Genomic DNA, 20,897 nt, shown 5'->3' on the forward strand with positions numbered 1-20,897 from the left:
ATAGAGGGAAAATTTTCCTTAGAGTGCTGGATAGAGCCAACTTGTTAGCTGCCATAGTCAATGAGAGAAAAACAACCAAATTTACTTCTGAAAGCAAAAGAAATGAATGAGTTAAAAGTTACAGACTAGGGGCTGGATTGTGGCTCAGCGGTAGAGCGTTCGCCTAGCATGTGCGAGGCCCTAGGTTTGATCCTCAGCGCCACATATAAATAAATAAAATAAAGGCATTGTGTCCAACTACACCTAAAAAAAAATTTAAAAAAAAGTTAGACTAGGGGATATGGTCACCATACTCCATCATATATGCTTGGAATCTGATTGCCTAATATCTGCAAGTGTGAAAGTGACATGTCTGTCTTATATGGCAGAGGTTGGCAAAGGTTTTCTATAAGTAATCAGATAGTAAGGAGTCAAGATGGTGGATCAGAGGCACCCAGCATTCTCCCACTTTTCCATTAGATAGAGCCAAAACAGTAGTCAAGTTCAGAAATCTGAACACATTAGGTGAGTGCTATGCCACTGAGTTACACTCTCAGCCTAGCTGAGAGGAACTGTATCTAACTCCAGCCATGACCCAGCCCTGCCTAACCTAAAGGATAGAGGGGACAAAAGATATGATATCATATCAATGATATGTCCACAAGTGGGTATAGATGGTGGGTAAGGGGTCCGATGTTCCACTCCTAGATAGTCACTCACATAGAAATAGCAAAGAGAAATAATTATTGTGAACACTATACTTATGAGGGTTCTTAACATTGGTTGCTCCTATACCATGTCAGATCTCACATCAGCAATAAGACTGAACGTGAGTGCCAAAGAGAGGGAGCTCTGATCCTGGCATTTGCCTTGCCACATGAACCACCAGGAACTGTACTAGTAGCTAAACAGAGGATAAAAGCTTCAGGCCCTTCACTGTGACCGGAGCAGCTATTATCAGAATGAGTAATAGAGTCAGTATCAGCAGTACTCTCTGAAACCCCCACTATGTAATAGGGGCTTCCACTCCTATTGTACAAGTAACCACAAAGGGTATACCTCATATACATTATGGTCTATACCACTCTATACTAAATTATCAGAGGGATCTTACTCTTGCATGATCTATAGATAAAGTGGGACACTTGGGCTCTGATACAGTACACATTGTATCAAAAATCACTAATGACAGCTAAAGAAGCCACAGGGAGATTATACTGTGAAGCTTAACTGAAAATAAATTCTACAGAATAAACTGAGATCCCAACATACATGGCCAAGAGGTTGCTTATTAAGAAGGTCCTCAAGGGGCTGGGATTGTGGCTCAGCGGTAGAGTGCTCACCTAGCATGTTCGAGGCCCTGGGTTCAATCCTCAGCACCACATTAAAAAATAAATAAATAAAATAAAGATATTGTGTCCAACTAAAAAACAATTTAAAAAAAGAAATAACTTAAAAAAAGAAGGTCCTCACATTCCAAAGACATCAAAGTTGATGAAATGTTGCATAAAAAATTCAAAAGAATGTCTTTTGAAAGCTCAGTGAATTCCAAGAGAATACAGATAAATCAATGAATGAGTTACAGGAAGATAATGAGGGATATGAATGATAAATTTAATATAAAGATTTTGATAAAGAGTCAAACAGAAATCTTGGAAATGAAAAGCTCAAAAGTCAGATAAAAACTCAGTTGAAAGTTCACAAGCAGAATAGATCAGGCAGAACAAAGAATATCAGAGCTTCAAGACAAGTCTGATGAAACATCATTTTCAGGAAAGTATGAACACCACATACAGGATTACTGGGACAACATTAAAAGATCAAATGTATATATAATTGGAATACTTAAGAGAGGAGAGCTATTAGACTAAAGGCATAGAAAACTAATTCATTGAATAAATAGCAAAAACTTTCCCAAATTTTGGGAAAGACATGGACAGTCAAGTATAGGATACATTTAAAACCTCAAAAAGCCACGGCCAAAGAACCGCTCTACAACATATTACATTTAAATGGCACAAACTACAGAACAAAGAAATAATATTAAAGTCTGCAATTCTCCAATTTAAAGATGTAGAATGGGTGACTAGATTAGAATCCAAGACCCAAGCTAGGTGCAGTGGCACAAGCCTGTAATCTCAGAGGCTTGGGAGGGTAAGGCAGGACTGCAAGTTCAAGGCTAGCCTCAGCAATTTAGCAAGGCCCCAAGCAACTTAGCAAGATCCTGTCTCAAAATATAGAATAAAAAGGACTGGGGATGTGTCTATGTGGTTAAGTTCCCCACAGTTCAATCCCTGGTACAAAACAAACAAACAAACAAACAAACAAACAGAAAACCCCAAGACCCAACAATATGCTGCCTACAAGAAACTCACCTCACCTGCAAAGACAAACATAGACTGAAAGTGAAAGGATGAAAAATGATACTCTAAGCAAATGGAATCTGAAAGCAAGTGGAAGTAGCTATGCCTGCATTTGACAAAATAGTCTTTAAAGCAAAATCAGAAGAGACAAAGGTCACTATATATTGATCAAGGGAATAATTTATCAAAAAGATAAAATAAAAAGAGTAGGGGGTATAGCTCAGTGGTGGAGCTGGGTTCAATCCCCAGTAATATAAAACAAAAAGAAAAAAAAATCATACTGTAGATTGAATAAACTTAACAGACATCTATAGGATATTCCACGCAATAGCTATAGATACTCATTAGCATATGGAACGTAACCAAAACAGATCATATATTAGGCCAAAAAGCAAACCTGAAGAAATTTTTAAAAATTGAAACAATTTCTTGCATCATATCTAATCACAATGGAGTGAAACTACAAATAAATAGCAAGAGAAACTGCAGAAATTATACAAATTCATAAAGATGAAACAACACACTACTGAATGAACAGTGGGTCATTTTCAGAGGTGAGATTTAAAATTTCCTTAAATCAAACAAAAATGAAAATTCAATATACCAGAGCCTATGAGACATGAAAGCAGTACTAAGAAGGAAATTTATAGTGGTAAGCGCCTACCTAAAGGGGAATGGAGACAAGGAGACAAATGTCGTTAGGTGTTTGAAATTAGGAAAACAAGAAAAAACTCAAATCCCAAATTAATAAAAGGAAAGAAATAATAAGAATAATACAAAGTATTGATGGAACAGAGTTGGTTCTTTGAAAAGATAAACAAAACTAACAAACCTTTAGCTAAACTATCTAAAAGTGATGTCAAGAACTAAATAAAATTATAAATGAAAAGGAAGACATTACAACAGATAGTACTGAAATTCAAAGGGTCACTGGGGAATACCTTGAAAAATTATATGGCAAAAAATTGTAAAACCTAGAAGAAACAAACTTCTTGATGCAAATAACCTATCAAGATTGAACCAATGAGAATATAAATAACCTAAACAGAAACAGTAATAAAAAGACTCCCCCAAAAGAAAAGCCCAGGACTAGTTAGATTCACTCCTGAATTTTACCAGATTTAAGCACTAACACAAATGCACCTCAAACTATTCCATAAAATATAAAGGAAAGGAACTTTACAAATTCATTCTATGAAGCCAGTATTACCTTGCTACCAAAATCTGATAAGGACACAACAAAAAAGAGAGCTATAGACCAATATCCTTGATGAATACAGATAAGAGTTCTCACTAAAACATTTACAATTTCAATTCAATGGCACATTAAAAAGATAATTCAACATGATCAAATTTATTTCATTCCAATGATGTAAGGATGCTACAACATATGCAAATAAAAAATTAATATACCACACAAATAGATTCAAAGACAAAAATCACATAATCATCTCAATGGATACAGAAAGTCTTTGATAAGATTTAACATCCCTTCATGACAAAAACTATGAATAAATTAGGAATAGAAGGATCGTATCTCAATATAATTAATGCTTTATATGACAAATCTATTGTCAACATCTTACTAAATGGGGAAAAAGACCAGGGTACCCACTCTCAACAACTCTTATTCAATATGGTACTAGAAATTTTAGCCAGAGCAATCAGGCAAGAGAAAGAAATAAAAGGTATACAAATAGGAAAGTCAAATTATCCCTGTTTGCTGATGATGAGATATTCACACAAAGAAAGTCAAAACTATAGACACCTCTCACCCTATATAAAACTTTACTCAAAGTGGACCAAAGAAATAAATGCTTGGAGAAATGCTTCAGCGTACTGGCACAGGTAACAATTTCTTGTATATGGCTCCAATAGCTCAGGAAAAAATAAGAAAAATGAATTAACAAGTGGAATTACATCAAATTAAACTAAGGAAACAAGAGGAAGAAGAAGATAATTATTGAATAGGAGAAAATTTTAATCAGCAATTCATCTGATAAAGGATTAATATCCAGAACAAAAAATTTAAAAATAAAGACCCAAGTAATCCAATTTTAAAAATGGGCATACCACTTAAATACAGACTTCTCAAAATAAGAACAATTGGCCAATAAATTTATAAAAAAAAGCTCAAATTTAGCCATCAGAGAAATACAAATTAAAACTACACTGAGGCCAGGCCTGGTGGCATGCCCCCGTAACACCTGTAACATCAGTAACTCTGGAGGCTGAAGTGGGGAGATATGAGTTGCCAGCCTGAGCAACACAGTGAGACCCCATTTCAAACAGCAGCAGCAGCAACAACAACAACAACAACAACAACAAAAAAAAAACAAACAAGAAAACTACACTGAGATTATACCTCATCCCAGTTAGATGGTTATTTTATATATATATATATAATGCTGGCAAGGATGTAAAAAGAAAGGAAGGCTTATACACTGTTGGTGGGAATGTAAGCTAGTACAGCCACTATGGAAAATAGAATGGAGGTTCCTCAAAAAACTAAAACTAGAATTACCTTGATTCAGCTATACTATTCCTTGGTTTACATTATAAGAAAATGGAGTTAGTATATAAAAGAGACACCTGCATACCCATGTTTATTGTGGCACTATTCATAATAGTCAAGATATAGAATCAGCCTTGTTGTCCAGCAACAGATGAATGGATTAAATAAAATACAGCACACACGCACACACATATAGGAATATTACTAAGCCATAAAAAGAATGAAAGCCTATCATTTGCAGGAAAATGGATGGAACTGGAGTACATCATATCAAGTGCAATAAGTCAGACACAGGAAGAAAAGTATCCATATTTTCTGTCATATGCATTAACAACAACAAAAAAGTAGAAGTAGAAGAGGGACTATTAGGGTTTGGGAAGGGGACAGAGAAAAGGGAAGGGAGAAGAGGGCAAGAAAAGGTAAAAAGGAGGGTGGTTGTGATCAGTGCATGACATATGCTTGTGTGGAAATGTCACAGTGAAACTCACTGATTTGTATAGTTGTTGTTAATTAAAGAAAGAAAAAAAAGAAAAGGAAGGAAAGAAAGAAAGAACAAACCAGAAAGTAAACAGTTCAGGTTTTGAGGGCCATATGGCCTGCCAATTCTGTGGTTGTAGCAAGAAATCAGCCATGGACAATAGATAAACTAATGGATGTGGCTGTTTTCCAATGAAACTTCATTTTATAGATACTGAAATTTGAATTTCATATACTTTCAGGTATCATGAAATATTCTTTTCCTCTAACTACTTCAACATATAAAAATCAATTTTACCTTGTAGGCTATACAGAACCAACTCTGGTCTTGGCTCAAGGACTGTTATTTGCTGAACCTGTTACGAGCACTGCCAATGTGTAACACACATGCAGCAAAACAGACAGCCTGTCTTTCCCCTTCATGGCCTCTCAAGGGTAACTCTTGGAACCCAAAACAGACAACTTGAATTTTTTTCCTTTAAAGTTTACAATTAGACTGGAGGACCTATTTCAAACAAACCACAGACAATTGATTGAGTAAACTACAACATAACTGCTGGTTCTGCTTGTCTCATTATATTGGACAATTATCTCTGCAGAATTTCTCAGTGGCTTTGATAATTTTTCCCCCAGCTGTACCATGAACTACCACATACCCATCAGGGGGATGTTCAATGATTAGTATCTTGCCATACTTTCCTATTTATCCATCAAACCATCCCATTTTCAGATGCATTTTGGTAACTTTTTGAGTTCTCCTGCTATGAATAAATCAGGTTAGAATGATGTAATTCAAAGCCACTCTTGGTTCTCACTCTTGTTAAACTTAAGAATTTAAGGTCGGCCATAATCTTATAATAGCTTTCTTTAAAAGCAGCCCTGGCACAGATGAACATGCCTACCTAAGTAATCATAGTGGCAGAGCATATTAATGAAATTATGTGCATCAGTTGTTCACTTTCTATGAGCAAAAGGCTCATAGAAAGTCTACACAGTCAACATAAACACAAAATTAGATGGTAAAGATTATTGCAAGTACTAGGTTTTCCTCTGTGAAGCTGGCAAATGGAAAAAAATGAGATGAAGAAAACCTAAAGCTAAGAAATCAATTCTTAAATTAAAACAGAGCATTTATGTACTACAAATCCAGATCCTTCACTGTACGGGCATATTGAGCCCAAAGGGGTTGAGGGATGTGTCCCAGGACACATGAAACATCCTAATAGAACAGAAATGGAACAAAATGGACTTATGGTATACTGACTCTTATAAAATGTATGTATAAGTTGCAAGCACCTGTTTTCACCTTTTCACCAGCCTTGTGAGAAGCAATACAATACCAGGGTGAAGGAAAACCTTGTGTCAGTTCCACAGGGACCCTGCCCCAATGTGGGACTGGTTGTGTTGAGTTGCTTTCAGGAACTAGGATGTATCTACTCTGTATCAAGACAGTCTTGGCTTCCAATATCCAACTCTGTTCACTTTGTGGTTATGGGCAAGTTCCCTACCTCTCTGAGTATCAGTCTTCTGGTCTGCAAAATGAGAATAGTAATTTCTTTCTTAATGTGTTCTGAGAAGTTAAAAGATCATGTCAAATGAAAGCATGAGCAGCAGACTTCAGTAAACAGGTGCTGCACTGTCAAGAGCATTTTCGTGAATAAAGGAATATACTTGTCTGGTTATGTGCAGGTGTGGGCTCAAACTGGTGGCGATGAGTCCTCAGGTACAAGGCCAATGAAAATCAAGGTTTGGGACAGGCTGAGAAGAGACAAGCCTGTGTTTCCTTGAGGGGCCTGATAGGTGGGAACACTGAGGATGATCTGTCAGAACCCCAGAGCAAGTACCTTAGCTAGGCCTTAAAATGAGTAGGTGGGCAGAGTATCTAGTCTGAGTTCATGCACTCTTTTTTTTTTTTTTCATTTCTTCTTTGAGCAAATGCAAACAAAAATCAAAAGACCAAAAACCAAAACAACAACAACAAAATAGGACATTATGTATCAGACTCTAGGATGAGGCAGCAGTGAACAAAACACCACAGCACCAAGCTACATGTCATATCCTGAAACAACATGCTGTTCCATGTTCATGTCTTTTATACCTGTTCTCTTGCTGGAATGCTCTTCACCTAGTTTCGTTCAACCTTCCTTAAAGCAAAGGATCTGGCTGTACAGGATGCCCCTCCTGTGGCCCCTGGGGCTGTTCCTATCATAATCTAACACAGGCATCTTCTGCTCCCTACCCCCTGTGTAAGCTTTCCTCTGGGGTGGCAGGAATGTACTTAGCTGTGTTTCGGGGTTTGACATGTATCCTTTGCTCAGGAAACTTTAAGACTAAATACTCTGCCTACCCACTCATTTTAAGGCCTAGCTAAGGCACTTTTCTTCCTCTGAGGTTCTGACAGGTCATCCTCAGTGTTCCTACCTGTCAGACCCCTCAAGGAAACATAGGCCTATCTCCTCTCAGCCTGTCCTAAAACTTGATTTTCAATGGCCTGTTGTTTCAGGGTATGACATGTAGCCTGGTGCTTGATCTCTGCTCTCAAGGAGCTCATGCTCCACTGGGAAGATAGATACCAAAATACTAACTGTGATATAGGCAAACTGTGAGAATTGCTGAGAATTGATGGCAGTGGAACTGCAGGATGACATTCCAGGTTCCTGACATGTGCCAAAAGTCTGTACACCTATGCCAAGGTCAGGGCAACAGCCAGATAACCTTTCCATCAGCAGACAGGACAGCAGTCAAGAAGGGACCCAATAAGATTCTCTATAAGTACACTCCTCCAGGTTCCGCTTCCTGAAACTGTGAAAATGTAATGCAGAGCAGAGAGAGCCGAGTCAAAACTGACCATGATATTTCTCTTTGAACATGTGTACACACACCCACCCACACACATACACATATTCCACTTGTGCAGATAACTATAGCATACATGACTCCATATATCTCTATATGTGATGCCATATGGAGATGAGGTCACTTGTATTATTGACTCTTGTAAGAAATAACACCTCAGTAAACGGTGAAACTCTATATTGATGCTCACTCACTCAGGAAATTCAACTATTATTCAGTGCTTGAGATTGAGAAACCTGCCACCCCAAAGGAAAGCTTACACGGGGGTAGGGAGTAGAAGGTGCCTGTGTTAGATTATGATAGGAACAGCCCCAGGGGCCACAGGAGGGGCATCCTGTACAGCCAGATCCTTTGCTCAGGAAACTTTAAGAAGGTTGAAGGAAACCAGGTGAAGAGCATTCCAGCAAGAGAACAGGTATAAAAGACATGGAGATGGAACAGCATGTTGTTTCAGGGTATGACACGTAGCCTGGTGCTGTGAAACATATTCTGGGAGCAGGGGACATAGGAGATAGGCTGGCAAGGGCACACTGTGTATAGCTTCTCTGTGCTAGAGGGGGTGCAGGTGACAAGGGCCTTCTGAAAGATAGGCAGCAACAGAGGTGAAGATATTGGGTTGAGGACTCAGATTCTTGTTCCTGGCTCTCAGGGGAGGAGAAATTTGGAGAACAGCACATCTTGGGGATGTCCTGTTAATAACACATTGACTCTCAACTGCATGGACAGTATCTCTTTTTTTTGGTAACAGAAAAATATATCCAAAGTCTATTAACAAACATATCCAAATTGCTGTCACTGTGAAGACATGTCAGTTGAATTTGGAGATGAAATTGAGGGGTTCTGCTAAGAGCACAGTCTATAGTTTGGTGCTGGGAACAAGGAATGGCTCCAAGTAGTGTCCTTCTAGTTCTAGGGACTTAGTATAATGATGATTCAAAATAATTAACTCAAGTTGTGGTCTCTAGGTTTTGAATTCTAAAAATTTTATGATTTTGACTGCTAGCTGAAATCAATATTAAATTCCTTTAATAGCATCTTTAGTTGGAATTTCCTAAAGCAGACATAGGTTTCTAAAAAGATAGAAGAAAATAATCCAGAAAGAAAAAAGTCCAATGACAAAGCCAATAAATCTGTAAATACTAATTTTAAGTTTTAAAGATCCATTCAAATTGGAGGCTGTTTTGATTTGACAAAGTCTGAGTGCCCCCTGATGGTTAATTGAGGATCCTACAACAAATACCATTTTTCAGCTGCCTGGGGACAACTTGTTAACTTCTTCCCTTCAAATAATGAGTGTACTGTTCATATTACAGAATTGCTCTGTGTATTAAAAAAATCAAAGTATATGGATGGGCTTATTATAAGAAATGTGAAATATTTTGGAAGCTGCTAATTCAGTAGAATTTAAAGAGAATGCAGATTTGCTAAGCCAGAGATGGAGATGGGCACTTTTATAAGATAAACTGAAGAACTTCCAGGAAAAACTCATTTTTATTTCACTGGACAATTTGGTTCTTTGTAATCTTTATAATATCCTAGGGAAAACAGCACAGTGACCAGGCAAAAGGAATCCAGGGCCCCCATCAGAGCATCAGCAGCAGGCTGGCGCCCCCCACTGGTCGCTCCTATTGCTGCATGGCTGGCACGGAATGCCACCCACAGCGGCCCTATCAGTGTGCATTGGCTGGGTGACTTCTGCTACCTTTCCTCCAGGAAATTATGTTGCAAGCACACACCCCTTGGTTCTTTTGGCAAAACCTGGCATCTCCAACCAACCAGTAAGCTGAAGTTACAAGGCAGGAACCAGTAAGCTGAAGTTACAAGGCAGGCATTTAAGATATACTCTCCATTGAATAAATGGATCAGGGAGAGTGAAAACGGCTTCCTGGGGAAGGTAAATCGAGACAATGTTTGCAGAAGAGAGGAAGCTCTGGCATGCACCCCTGAACAAAAGGGAACAAGTGGTCTTTACTTGGAGAACGGCTTCCTATTAGGACTCACTCCTTCGTACATTATGCCTTTCATCCCCACTCAACCACAAAATGATTTTGCTAAAGCAAATACAATGGTAGAAAAAGATTTACACTGAAAGAATCTTTAATAATAAACTGTTGCCGATCTGCCTACTTGCCCGTGATTTATAATACAATAAACATCGGATTCTATTACGGCTCATGCACTGAAGCCGTTGCTCTGAAAAACGGAATATGAAAGCACCCAGACCCCACCACCATCACAATGAAATGAGCATGTATAAATGTGCTAAGAGTATCTCTTTGCATCTTTTATAGCTTGTGTGTATTAATCTGTAACGCTTATTAAGAAAGTCATTGCTATGCAAAGCAGCACCCAATCCCTTTCTCTGGCTTTTCAACAGAGTGCACTGTTTAGCCAATAGGACGGACCCTCTGGCCTTCATTCTGCATTCATCACAGGCAACATTTGCACAATGTATCTCTCAAAGGCGGCTGAAAAGAAGGCCTTAATACTCATGTAAACAACTGCAAACCAATTACTTAATGAATCAGGCCCACACATAATGAGGTGCAGACAAAGAGCTATAAATGCATTTTTGCGCCCAAGCCGCTGCTTTAAAGTAAAATCCCTCAGCTGTAGTTTGGGCTTAACTAGCACATCATAATTATTGTCTCTAGGACATCAGAGGAAGCCATTTTTTTTTTTTTTTTTTTTTTTAGGTCCAGCGGGGTCTTTTTTTTTTTTTTTTTTTTTTTTTTTTGAGGTCGCTCATCAGCTCACTGACAAAATAGAGCAAAGAAGAATTTTTAAAAGTGCTACAGCAGCGCTGCACTGTTATGTTTATTCTCAAGTACTGGGTTTCGAGACCACTTGTAAAAGCAATAAAGCACAAGGAGTGACTGCAGTAAGTGGGATCCTTAAATGTAAGCCTCTAAGAAATTTCAGTGAAGCCAGGCACAAACAGCAAAACCAGAGCTCTCCAAAGCCCAGGGTGGGGTATTAACAATACCAAACCCGGCACAAGAACTAAACTGTAACAAACAGCACACCAAACCCAGGCACTCGATGGCCAGGTCTTTTCATCACTGGATTATTATCAAGTGTCTAAAACTAAGGGTTCCTTGAAGATCTTTTTGAGTTTTTTTTTTCCTTAAAGGTCATAAGATTACTTGTAATTCATTTTCATAAAGAAGCAATAGTAATAAGAAAAGGTCCCTGACTTAATTTGAGAACAAAAAAGTTCAATTTTAGTTGGTGAAATATAGACATGATGTGAAATTTTCAAGCTGATAAAATGTTCTGCAAAACCCAATTGCTTTTGAATGTATTAAAAACTACCCAAAGATCATATATAAAGTAAGTTTAAAAAGAATTGTTTTAATGTCTTTAAAATGTAATGGAGAAAAAAAATATATATGTACCAAACCTATCTGAGGAAAAATGTCTCTGAAAATCACCAATATGGACTTAAATAAAGGAACAGCAATCTCATGTTCTTGGTAATTTCAGTGTCATTAAGATATTAAGTTTCCCCAAATGATATGCAAATTCTATGTGGTCAAAAAATATCATTTAAAAAGGTGGATCTCTTTGCAATGCTTCTATATTCATGTTAAAAATAATGATACCTAGTTAAAAATTGTGAGGAAAAATACAAAGTAATATTAATAAAAATTATATATATATATATATATATACATATATCTAAAAAAATGTAATGAAGAAAAATACTTCTAATAATCTTAAACCTATAGGGGTGTATTATTAAGCCAAACTGTAACATTAAACCCTGAAAACTATCTGTAAATTTATTGTCCTTTAACAACTTGAATTTATGATATAATCATAATAATATAATACTTTAAGACTACCTGACCCAGTTATCTCCCACCTTCTTTAACAATATGGATAAAAACTTGAATATAAAGACAATAATTTCTGATAATTAAATGAGCAATCTGGATGCTTGTCAAGTTTAAAAAGCAAGACTTTTAGAAAACCTACCTCATTTTATTATATTCCAAGTCCTAAAATATTGTAATTTTTTTACAAAATATAAATGAAAGCAAGATTCTTTTCATTTTCATTTTCAGTTCATTTTAATAGGACATTTCTGGATCAGATCATTTTATATTATGAGACATAACATTAGAAATGTTCCTGTTTTAGAACTTCACCAGGGTCAAGTAGTAGATTCAAACGTAATGCAATCATCTAAAGGACATCTTTTTAATGAGCGATGCTATTACAAAAGAAACTTGCTATGCTGTTTTAAATGATATTTAGCCCAAAGCAAAAGGGTAGGCATTTCAAGAGATAGTTGCTTACATTCCCATCTATAAATTCTTTTTAAGACTTGAAGCCACTGAATGATTGGTATTTTATCCTGATGACAAATTCAGCATACGACTCACTTATTGTAGTTCAAAAATTTACAGAAGAAGTTTCACTGTTTAACAAATGTGAGGAAAAAAAATTGTGTTCTTTAAGTAAAATAAGAAAGTGCCAGAAAAGGAAAGAGTACTGTAGCCTAAATACTTGACATAAAAGAAGAATACAAAACTTAATATCCAACATTTGCTAGGTTATGTATCAGTGGTCTCAGAAAGAAGAAAAATGCCACTTTATTTCTTTTAAGGCCTGATGTTTTCTCTCTGCCCTTTTTCTGACAAACTCCATTGTGTGGTCTCTAAGCAGTCCTACTGAGAGCAGCTGTAGACGCTAATTTGTGGTTCACTGAGGTGTCAATTGAGTCTTAAACCAAGGAAACAACAGCTGCAAAACAATACTTGGCTCTGGTGCAAATATTTTCAAAGGTAGACTAAAGTTTCAACTGTTATTTTAGATAAACAAAAACCCAAACCATCACCCTCCATCAAGTCACACAACAAAATAATATGTGGCCAGAGTTTAATTCATTGTATGGTGACATTTCTCATCTTGTTGCTGCTATTCAAAGAGGCTTTCACGACTTTACCTTGACAAAGGACTTCCTTCGCTAGATGAAAAACTAGCTTCCGAAGGGATTTTGTGAGTTGTCTTTGTCTTGAGTGTACTGCTGCCAATATTCAAACCTGTGGTAAGCACAAAACGTGGAGAGCGAGCCTTAGCTTCTGTGCAGCAACGAAACAAATGAATGATGAGCGGCCTCCCACTAACTTTGGTAAAACAAACACCAACAGAGAAAGATGTTGTTCAAGCCAAAGAAGTCATGTGAGCTTCTGAGGCAGACTGAAATGTTGCTAACATACTGAAAAGAAATGAGGGGGTTTCCTTGTAACACTCAAACAGAAGCCACAAAATGTAAAAATGTAAAAAATAAAACCACCCAAAGAACCCTATTTTAAATGACAAAGATACATGTTGATATAAGCACATAAGTCTCGACCATGGGATGGAGTATTGGATAATTCAAATTGTTATGACAAACAGGCAGCGACAACTCACCAAAGTATCAGGTGCTGGAAGCTGGGGCTCAGAAATAATCGACACTCCTGGTGATAGTTACCTACCCCATCCACTTTTAAGCCCCTCTGCCAAATCCTCTATTTTTCACCCCACAGAGGAGAATAAATCTGCACTGAAAAACCATCAATGCCACTCTTCCCAGTCTGAAAAGGTGGAGGAAGAAGATACACAATCCACCTCTTTGCCTAGGGCTGAAGGAACTAAACTGTATCCACTGCTCCCAACTTCTCTGATCACTGCTTCCTGGGTGCTTTCAGCCTTGGATATTTCTGCTACATCTGGTTCTTAGTTGGTAGTCACCTAAGATCTCAAACAGATAGTGCATGGGCTTCTTAGCAAAGGATTTACTGAGTTTCTAATCTGTAACCTGTTTGCCTTCTTGTAACCTCTCTGAACCATGTGTTCACACTAAGGCTCAATAGAGTCTCCAACATGATTAGTAGGAAAAGGACTTTTAGAAATGAAAACTGAGGCTCCAGGTTTAAGTGGCTTTCCGTAGTGACAGGTCCAGGGACAGAGACCTAAAATATCTGATTCAGAAAGTAACTGAGAAATGAACTGCTTCTTCACAGTTAGATTTGGAGGTAAGATCTATGTTCAAAGCACATTTACACCACTACCTATAACAGTGCTGTGAAGTTTCCCTTTACCCTTCAAAGTGGCCTTCTGCTTCCCATTGGAACTCAAAAAGGTCCCAGGATCAGAGGGAGAGAAGGGGTAAAAAGATAGTTCCTGACCACATGTAGAAATGAAAACCAGAGGCCCTATCTAAGTATAACGAAGGCCAACACCACCAGAAGCACTTGTGCCTGCCCACCCACCTTCCTTCCTTTCTCTCTTCTTCCATACACACTGGAAATCGATCCCATTGTCATTTTACGACCTAGCTCCAACCATTCCTATTTTTTATTTTGGGACAGGATCTTACTCAGTTGCTGAGAGTCTAAGTTGTAGAGGCTGACCTCAAAATTGTGATCTTCCTGCCTCAACCTCCCAAACTGCTGGGTTTAATAGACATCTGGCTGCACTTGTGTGATTCTACCTGGAATGTTTGGAGTCTTACAAAGTATACAATATAATTTGGGCTACGAAGTGAGGGAATTGAATCTCAAGATGTTTGATTATACAATTTATAAAGTATCATTTTACTTATAAATACATTAATAATAGTACCATACTTTTTTTTATACATATCCAAGGAACTACAACTTATGCCAAATTTATTCATCTTTTGCACCTGAAAGTTAGGTACCAAAAGATGCTTACCAAAAATATTTGTGGAGTCACCTTCCCGATTATGTGTTTCTGCTAAGCAGCTGTCATGCTTGGAGCAAGATTTTTAGTCTTTTTGTTAAAAGAACTCAAAAACCTCAAACATTCTAGTGAGGGCAGCCCAGCACAACTCTGCCCATTTGATGATTAAAGAACTAGGAGATGTAGAAAAGAGAAGGAATTTGGGGCATCTCCTCTGGTGTTTAGTGACAAGCTACATGGCAGGCAGAACCAAAGGTCTGTAGGGGAAACTTCCATGCTGGGTCAGTGCACATCCAGAAGGAAGGACTTCCAAATGACTACTTCCCTAAGATGAAAAAGTGCTTATTCATTTTGATCCAGTTTCAAACTGTTACAAAGCAAGTTCCAGAAACCTTCAAAGAATGACCACCTTTCCCTCAACCCAGTACTGATTGCTGCCTAGACCTCTGGACACTGGCTTTGAGTGCTAAATTTGCCCTTATTTACCTGCAAATTGTGATGTAGAAGCATGTGCCTTTGGAAATCTGTCTTCAATTTGGTTTGTATTATCCTGAAGGGTAGACTTCTTCAGCAACTTGTAGGCTTTTGTTTCTATAATTTAAAAAAAGCACACAAATACTAAATTTTCTACTCTCCAGAGAGGTTTCTTTTTTAAAAAAATATTTTTAAGTAGTTAATAGACCTCTATTTTATTCATTTTTTTATATGTGGTGCTGAAAACCGAACCCAGTGCCTCACATATACTAGGCAAATGCTCTACCACTGAGCCACAATCCCAGCCCCCCCAGAGAAGTTTCTTAAATGTTTCCTATAATGTTAAAATTTCAAATGCGTAAAAATGACTTTTTTTTGAACTGTCATCTTTTTAGAAACTCTAACAACAACAAAAAAACACAATTTAGTGGAATCCAGGTTTCAAGACTCAAAGATGAGTTTTTAAGAGAACATATGAGGCAGCAAATGCCCGTTATTAGGGGAGCAGGTCTGTGGATAGGCTCAACATCATAGTACAATAAATATCTTGCATCCAGACCTTGCAGAAGCATCTCCCAGGAATGAACTTGAAGAAACAGTACTGACTTCCTAGGTGATCAGGTCACTAGGAATGCTCTCTGCTCCAAGTCTCAGGTTCTTATACTGGAGCTGGGAAGTTCTGGGAGAGGGCTGGGTGAGTGGTGATAGGGTCAGGAAGGACAGTGACAGAAGGGTAAGTTCAGAGTCCCACAATTGAGGATTTAACCCCATGGGGTCGAAGAGGGAAGGTATCTGAAGAGAGTAAAGCCAGATGCTCAGAGGGTCAGCAGCAGCCTAGACCTGGCTCAGGTTCAGGATGTCCTTGGCCATGCAGGGTTTCTAATGGCATTTGCTACAAGTTACATTGAAGGTTTTTGGGAAAAACAGTAATCAAAAATTATGAAAAGGACCTAAGTGTTATAACCTTTCCCATTACCTTATGTTTTGAGGACATCTGGATGAAATGGAAATTGAAGAATCAAGAATTTTAGCACAGATAAGACAAACAACATCCTTGTCCACATCTTATAGGGCCACTGCTGACGATGTCAGGAATCAGTTGTATTCCTGCTTTTGCTGGCTCAATTTAAGAACTTAAGTGCTACTTCTTTATTACTAAATAAAAACTATTACATTGAAGAGTAAAGTATGCTTTACTGAGAATCAATCAAGTTAAAAAAACGAGTCTTTAAAATGAGCACCATACTTGGGAATACTAAGTGTTGTATAATTAAAATACTTATGGATCTGATACTCTTAACTCTAAAGAAAAGAAATCCTAAGGCAACACATTTTTAGTTTACTGGATTGTGAAATAAATTTGATGTGATGGAACTAATATTTTGAAAACTTTAATAAGGAAATCATGAGATCTAGGGAAAAATATAGTGAGTGTGGCCTAGGGTAGAAAGTATTTACTGGTGGAAGTATGGCTCCAACAGGATGGCTCTGCAACACTATTCAATTGATCCTAATATCCATACTATTGCCAATGTGTTGTTAAGTGATTTGGGGAGGAAAAATTAGAATATCTGAACTTAAAGGTAAAGAATATACATATATATATATATATATATATATTTTCAGCTCTTAGGAAACCAGTCCATATCTTAATAACCACAAGCTATTACTACATTCAATTAAATTTATTTAATTAAAAAAAGAGAGGGGCTGGGGTTGTGGCTCAGTGGTAGAGTGCTCGCCTAGCATGCAGGAGGCACTGGGTTCAATCCTCAGCACCACATAAATGTAAAATAAAGATATGGTGTCCACCTTAAAAAAAAACAAACTAAAAATATAAATATAAAAAGAATTAAAAAGAGAGGCAGCAAAGATTGAAACTAAAAAAAAAAAAAAGAGGGGCTGGGGTTGTGGCTCAGCGGTAGAGCACTCGTCTAGCATGTGCAATCCTGGGTTCGATCCTCAGCACTACATAAAAATAAATAAATAAAATAAAGACATTGTGTCCAACTACAACTAAAAAATAAAAATATTAAAAAAAAGAATAAAAAGGGAAGTAGCTGTTTCAAAAAAAGAAAAAAAAAAAAAAAAGATCCTGGTTACTGGCCCCCAAAAGTAGACCAGAGTTTGCAATTCCTATCTACTATTTCAAGGTAAAAATCATCTGACTCCAGGGAGACTTCTCCTGCTTTTCAGAAACTGGTAAAAACTGTGTCATGGACTTTCGGAAGAGGATTTCTGGGAGAAATGTCAGGCTTATGAAATAATTTCAGATTTGGGGGAATTAAGCATTCTGCCCAAACATAAGATAATGCTAATGTCGAGAAGGGAGAAAATTATCAGTGTAAAGTGAATTGACTTTAAACAACACTCTGAAAATGATGGGCCCTTTTCATTTTCCCCACACTTTCTATCTGGTCTCTTTCCTTTCCTATTTGAAGGACTCAGGCCCAGTCATCAGGTTTTTCCCTCAAGGCTGCCCAAGTCTGCTTTCTGCTGACCTATAGACTTGGAGGGAGATGGCTCACTCTCCTATCGCATCCCACCAGGACTACCCTTTCCTAACCAGGATTCTCCAGAATTGCATCTATAAGCCTTCTGTAGCCCTTCTCCAATCATAGAGTCATTGATAGTTGCCTGGAGAAAATCAATTTTTATCTAGGATGTAGTGGCCCTGACCTGAGTAAAAGGTTGATAAAATCAGGCTGAGGACTGCTGGACATGTCGCTTACTACCTGCTCAGTGCATGCTTCTTTTGACGATTTAAGGACAAAGTGAAGTTTACAAGGAACAAAGATGAAGTGCAAACACTTGGAGGAATTAAAAGGAATTGAGGCAGGACCAGAGACACAAACCAGCACAGGAACAGGACACTCTGATTGAAGAGTCAGATGTATCAGAACTGAAATAGTTCTCCCTATGGAGAACTATTTTATTTTAGTCATAATTACTGCACAAAACAACATACGAAGGATTAGGAGATGATCCAAAGAAGAAAAACAAAATTAATAGGGTTTGATTTTAAAAAATCAGAAGTTAAAGGATACGCAGTCTGCATAGAAACAAAGTTGGGTAAGGGAGGGAGCTCAAAGACAGATATTGTAAATGGAGTAGACAGGAAGGGTATTATGATTGCAGATACCTTTTAGAGCCAAGAAAGTACACAAAGAAGTGACTCTGTCCAGGTGGACACAATGAAAAAGGAGAGCCCTGTAGCAGGCTGGGGGACATACCCCTGTCCACAGGAACAGCTGTTCAATGGCTATAGCCTATTGCTGCCAGGTGGGAAAGTGGGCCTAGTCTTGCTGGACTTGTGCCTTTTCTTTTTTCTTTACATGAAACACTGCACAAGCTAAATGAAACACATTTGCAACCTAGAAACTAGATGTTAGTAAATAATTTTTATGTTTACTAAAAGTGGCACAAGAACACTTAGGGAAACTGCAGGCAAAGGATACCAAGCTAGATGCTGAAAAAAGCTTTTTGTTGAAAGGGTTGAAACCCTGGAACATTATCAAGGGAGGCTGCAAGAGTTGTATGAAGATTTTTAAGTAGCTATCTGTATTAAATGGACCAGGTTACAGACTCTTTGGATTGAAGAGAATACTTTTTGCTAGGGGTTTTCAAGCAATTCAGACGTTCTCCTCAAACAGCCAGGATGTCAACTTCATGATGTAAAAGACACATGAGCCACAAGTAAACCTGAGTCTGAAAATTTGAGAACAGAGTGATCATTAAAGGCTTCACTTCCTAGCCTGTGACTTAGAATTCCAGAGAAATATTTCCTCCCAACAATAATATTAAACTCTCAAAAACTATTGAGTAGTGAAAATAATGAGATAAAACAGACATTTCTAAAGGATTCAATTATTTTCAGTTGGAATGTTCTCATATATACAGAAACAAATACACATACGTGCTCAAGCTTGCAGTTCTGAATCTCAGTCAAGCATCTATTATATACTCGAATCTGTGTCAAGATTTGAGTTTAGAAAGTGGAAAATATAGCAGTTTCAATCATAAAACATGGCAATGGGTCCCATCCTTTGTAGTATCGAACTCCAGGAGATTAAAATCTATCCTTGTCTATTCCAGACTGATGACACAATAAGATAAACATATTGTCCCTACTTTGTTACATAAGCTGACTGAACCCAATCTTCCACTTTCCTGCACAGTGCTGAAGGATCACTAAGACTATTTTTTTCCTTTTTTGATATATATTTTGTGTCTAGAAAATAGAAACAGCTAGAGAAAGAAAGTGAAAACCTGATGAATAGAGAGAGGTAGGAGAGGGATGATGTTGAAGAAAGGAGAAAGAAAAAGCCTAAGTTATCTTTTATTCTCTTTTATATGCAAATGTACACCTGCTAAAATACTTGTAAATCTACAAATAAAAAGAAGAAGAAAATATCTGATGAACAACTGCTTTTTGCAATCTATTACAAGAGCCAGATAAAGGCGTGGCTCATCAGCCTCTAAGGGTGTCTGGAGGCAGGGAATTTGCCCATAGCTTCTGCAGAAATCCTTAATGAAAAAGAGTTGGACCTAGACAGGAAAAAACAAAGGGAGATGCAAACAGTATCATCACTACAGCTAGAAAAAAACAACCTTGAACCCACAAAAAACTGGGCATCTTCGAGTAAGGATAAGCTCTATTCCTAGATGAAGTGGTTAGAAATTTTAAAACTAAACTTGAAAAATATCTTTTATCCATAGGGTTATTACTTGCTTTTGTAAAATAAAGTAAAATGTCTAAGATATATTTCTTAAGTTAATTTAAAAGACAAATATCATCACTGAATATCCAGAAATTATCTTATAATTTGCTCAAACAAAAATGATAAAATATTAAGTGGTATGTGCCTTTTCAGTTCTTAAAATCCAGAAAATTCACCTATATTTAGGACTTTAAATAAAACTGTAAGTCTATGTGAGTTGAGAATAATAATTTTTGATCCAAAACAAAAATTACTTTTCACAGACTTTCTATGATAAACTCAATTCCTCCAGTAGACCTGGGCCTGTAAACTTACTGCAGAGGTTTCTCTCTGTGGTTTCACCAAGAGAGTTGATGTAGGAGATGAACAACTCTTAATTTGTAGGAGCTGCATGGGGATGACCCACGAGACAGAGATTTACATTACTCTCTTAATTTCTATGAAGCAACTCAACACTGAAACTTGAAAATAAATGCCAGGTTTGTAACTGGTATTTAATGAACATTCCCAAGATTATCTGAGACAGTTTTGGGGATATTACACTAAGCCCTCTCTATACCTGGGTTCTGCAACCAGATTCAAACCTAGATTGGAAATACTTGGGAGAAAAAAATGCATCTGTACTGAATATGTAGAGATTTTTAAAAAATTATTATTTCCTAAACAAGACAGTATAACAACTATTTACATAGCATTTACACTGTATTACATATCCTAAGGCATTTAGAAGTGCCTTAAAGTATATGATGTTTGTGAATATATGCAAATACCAAGCTATTTTATATATGGGAGTTGCAGTCTTTGCAGATTTTG

The 20,897-nt window shown here is 37.3% G+C and overlaps 1 protein-coding gene across 2 annotated transcripts in view; it reads right to left on the reverse strand.

Moving 5' to 3' along the window:
• Positions 1-20,897, reverse strand: part of Kiz (kizuna centrosomal protein) — a 113,578-nt gene that overhangs the window by 4,522 nt on the left and 88,159 nt on the right. For both annotated transcript variants that reach the window (XM_076848914.1, XM_076848915.1), the window contains 2 exons: positions 15,376-15,480; positions 13,145-13,241 (listed from right to left, as the gene is read on the reverse strand). In XM_076848914.1, coding sequence (XP_076705029.1) covers positions 13,145-13,241; positions 15,376-15,480 — 202 coding nt within the window. The remainder of the gene's footprint in view (positions 1-13,144; positions 13,242-15,375; positions 15,481-20,897) is intronic.

Source organism: Callospermophilus lateralis, chromosome 3, assembly GCF_048772815.1.
Source record: "Callospermophilus lateralis isolate mCalLat2 chromosome 3, mCalLat2.hap1, whole genome shotgun sequence".
NCBI classification, from domain to species: Eukaryota; Metazoa; Chordata; class Mammalia; order Rodentia; family Sciuridae; genus Callospermophilus; species Callospermophilus lateralis.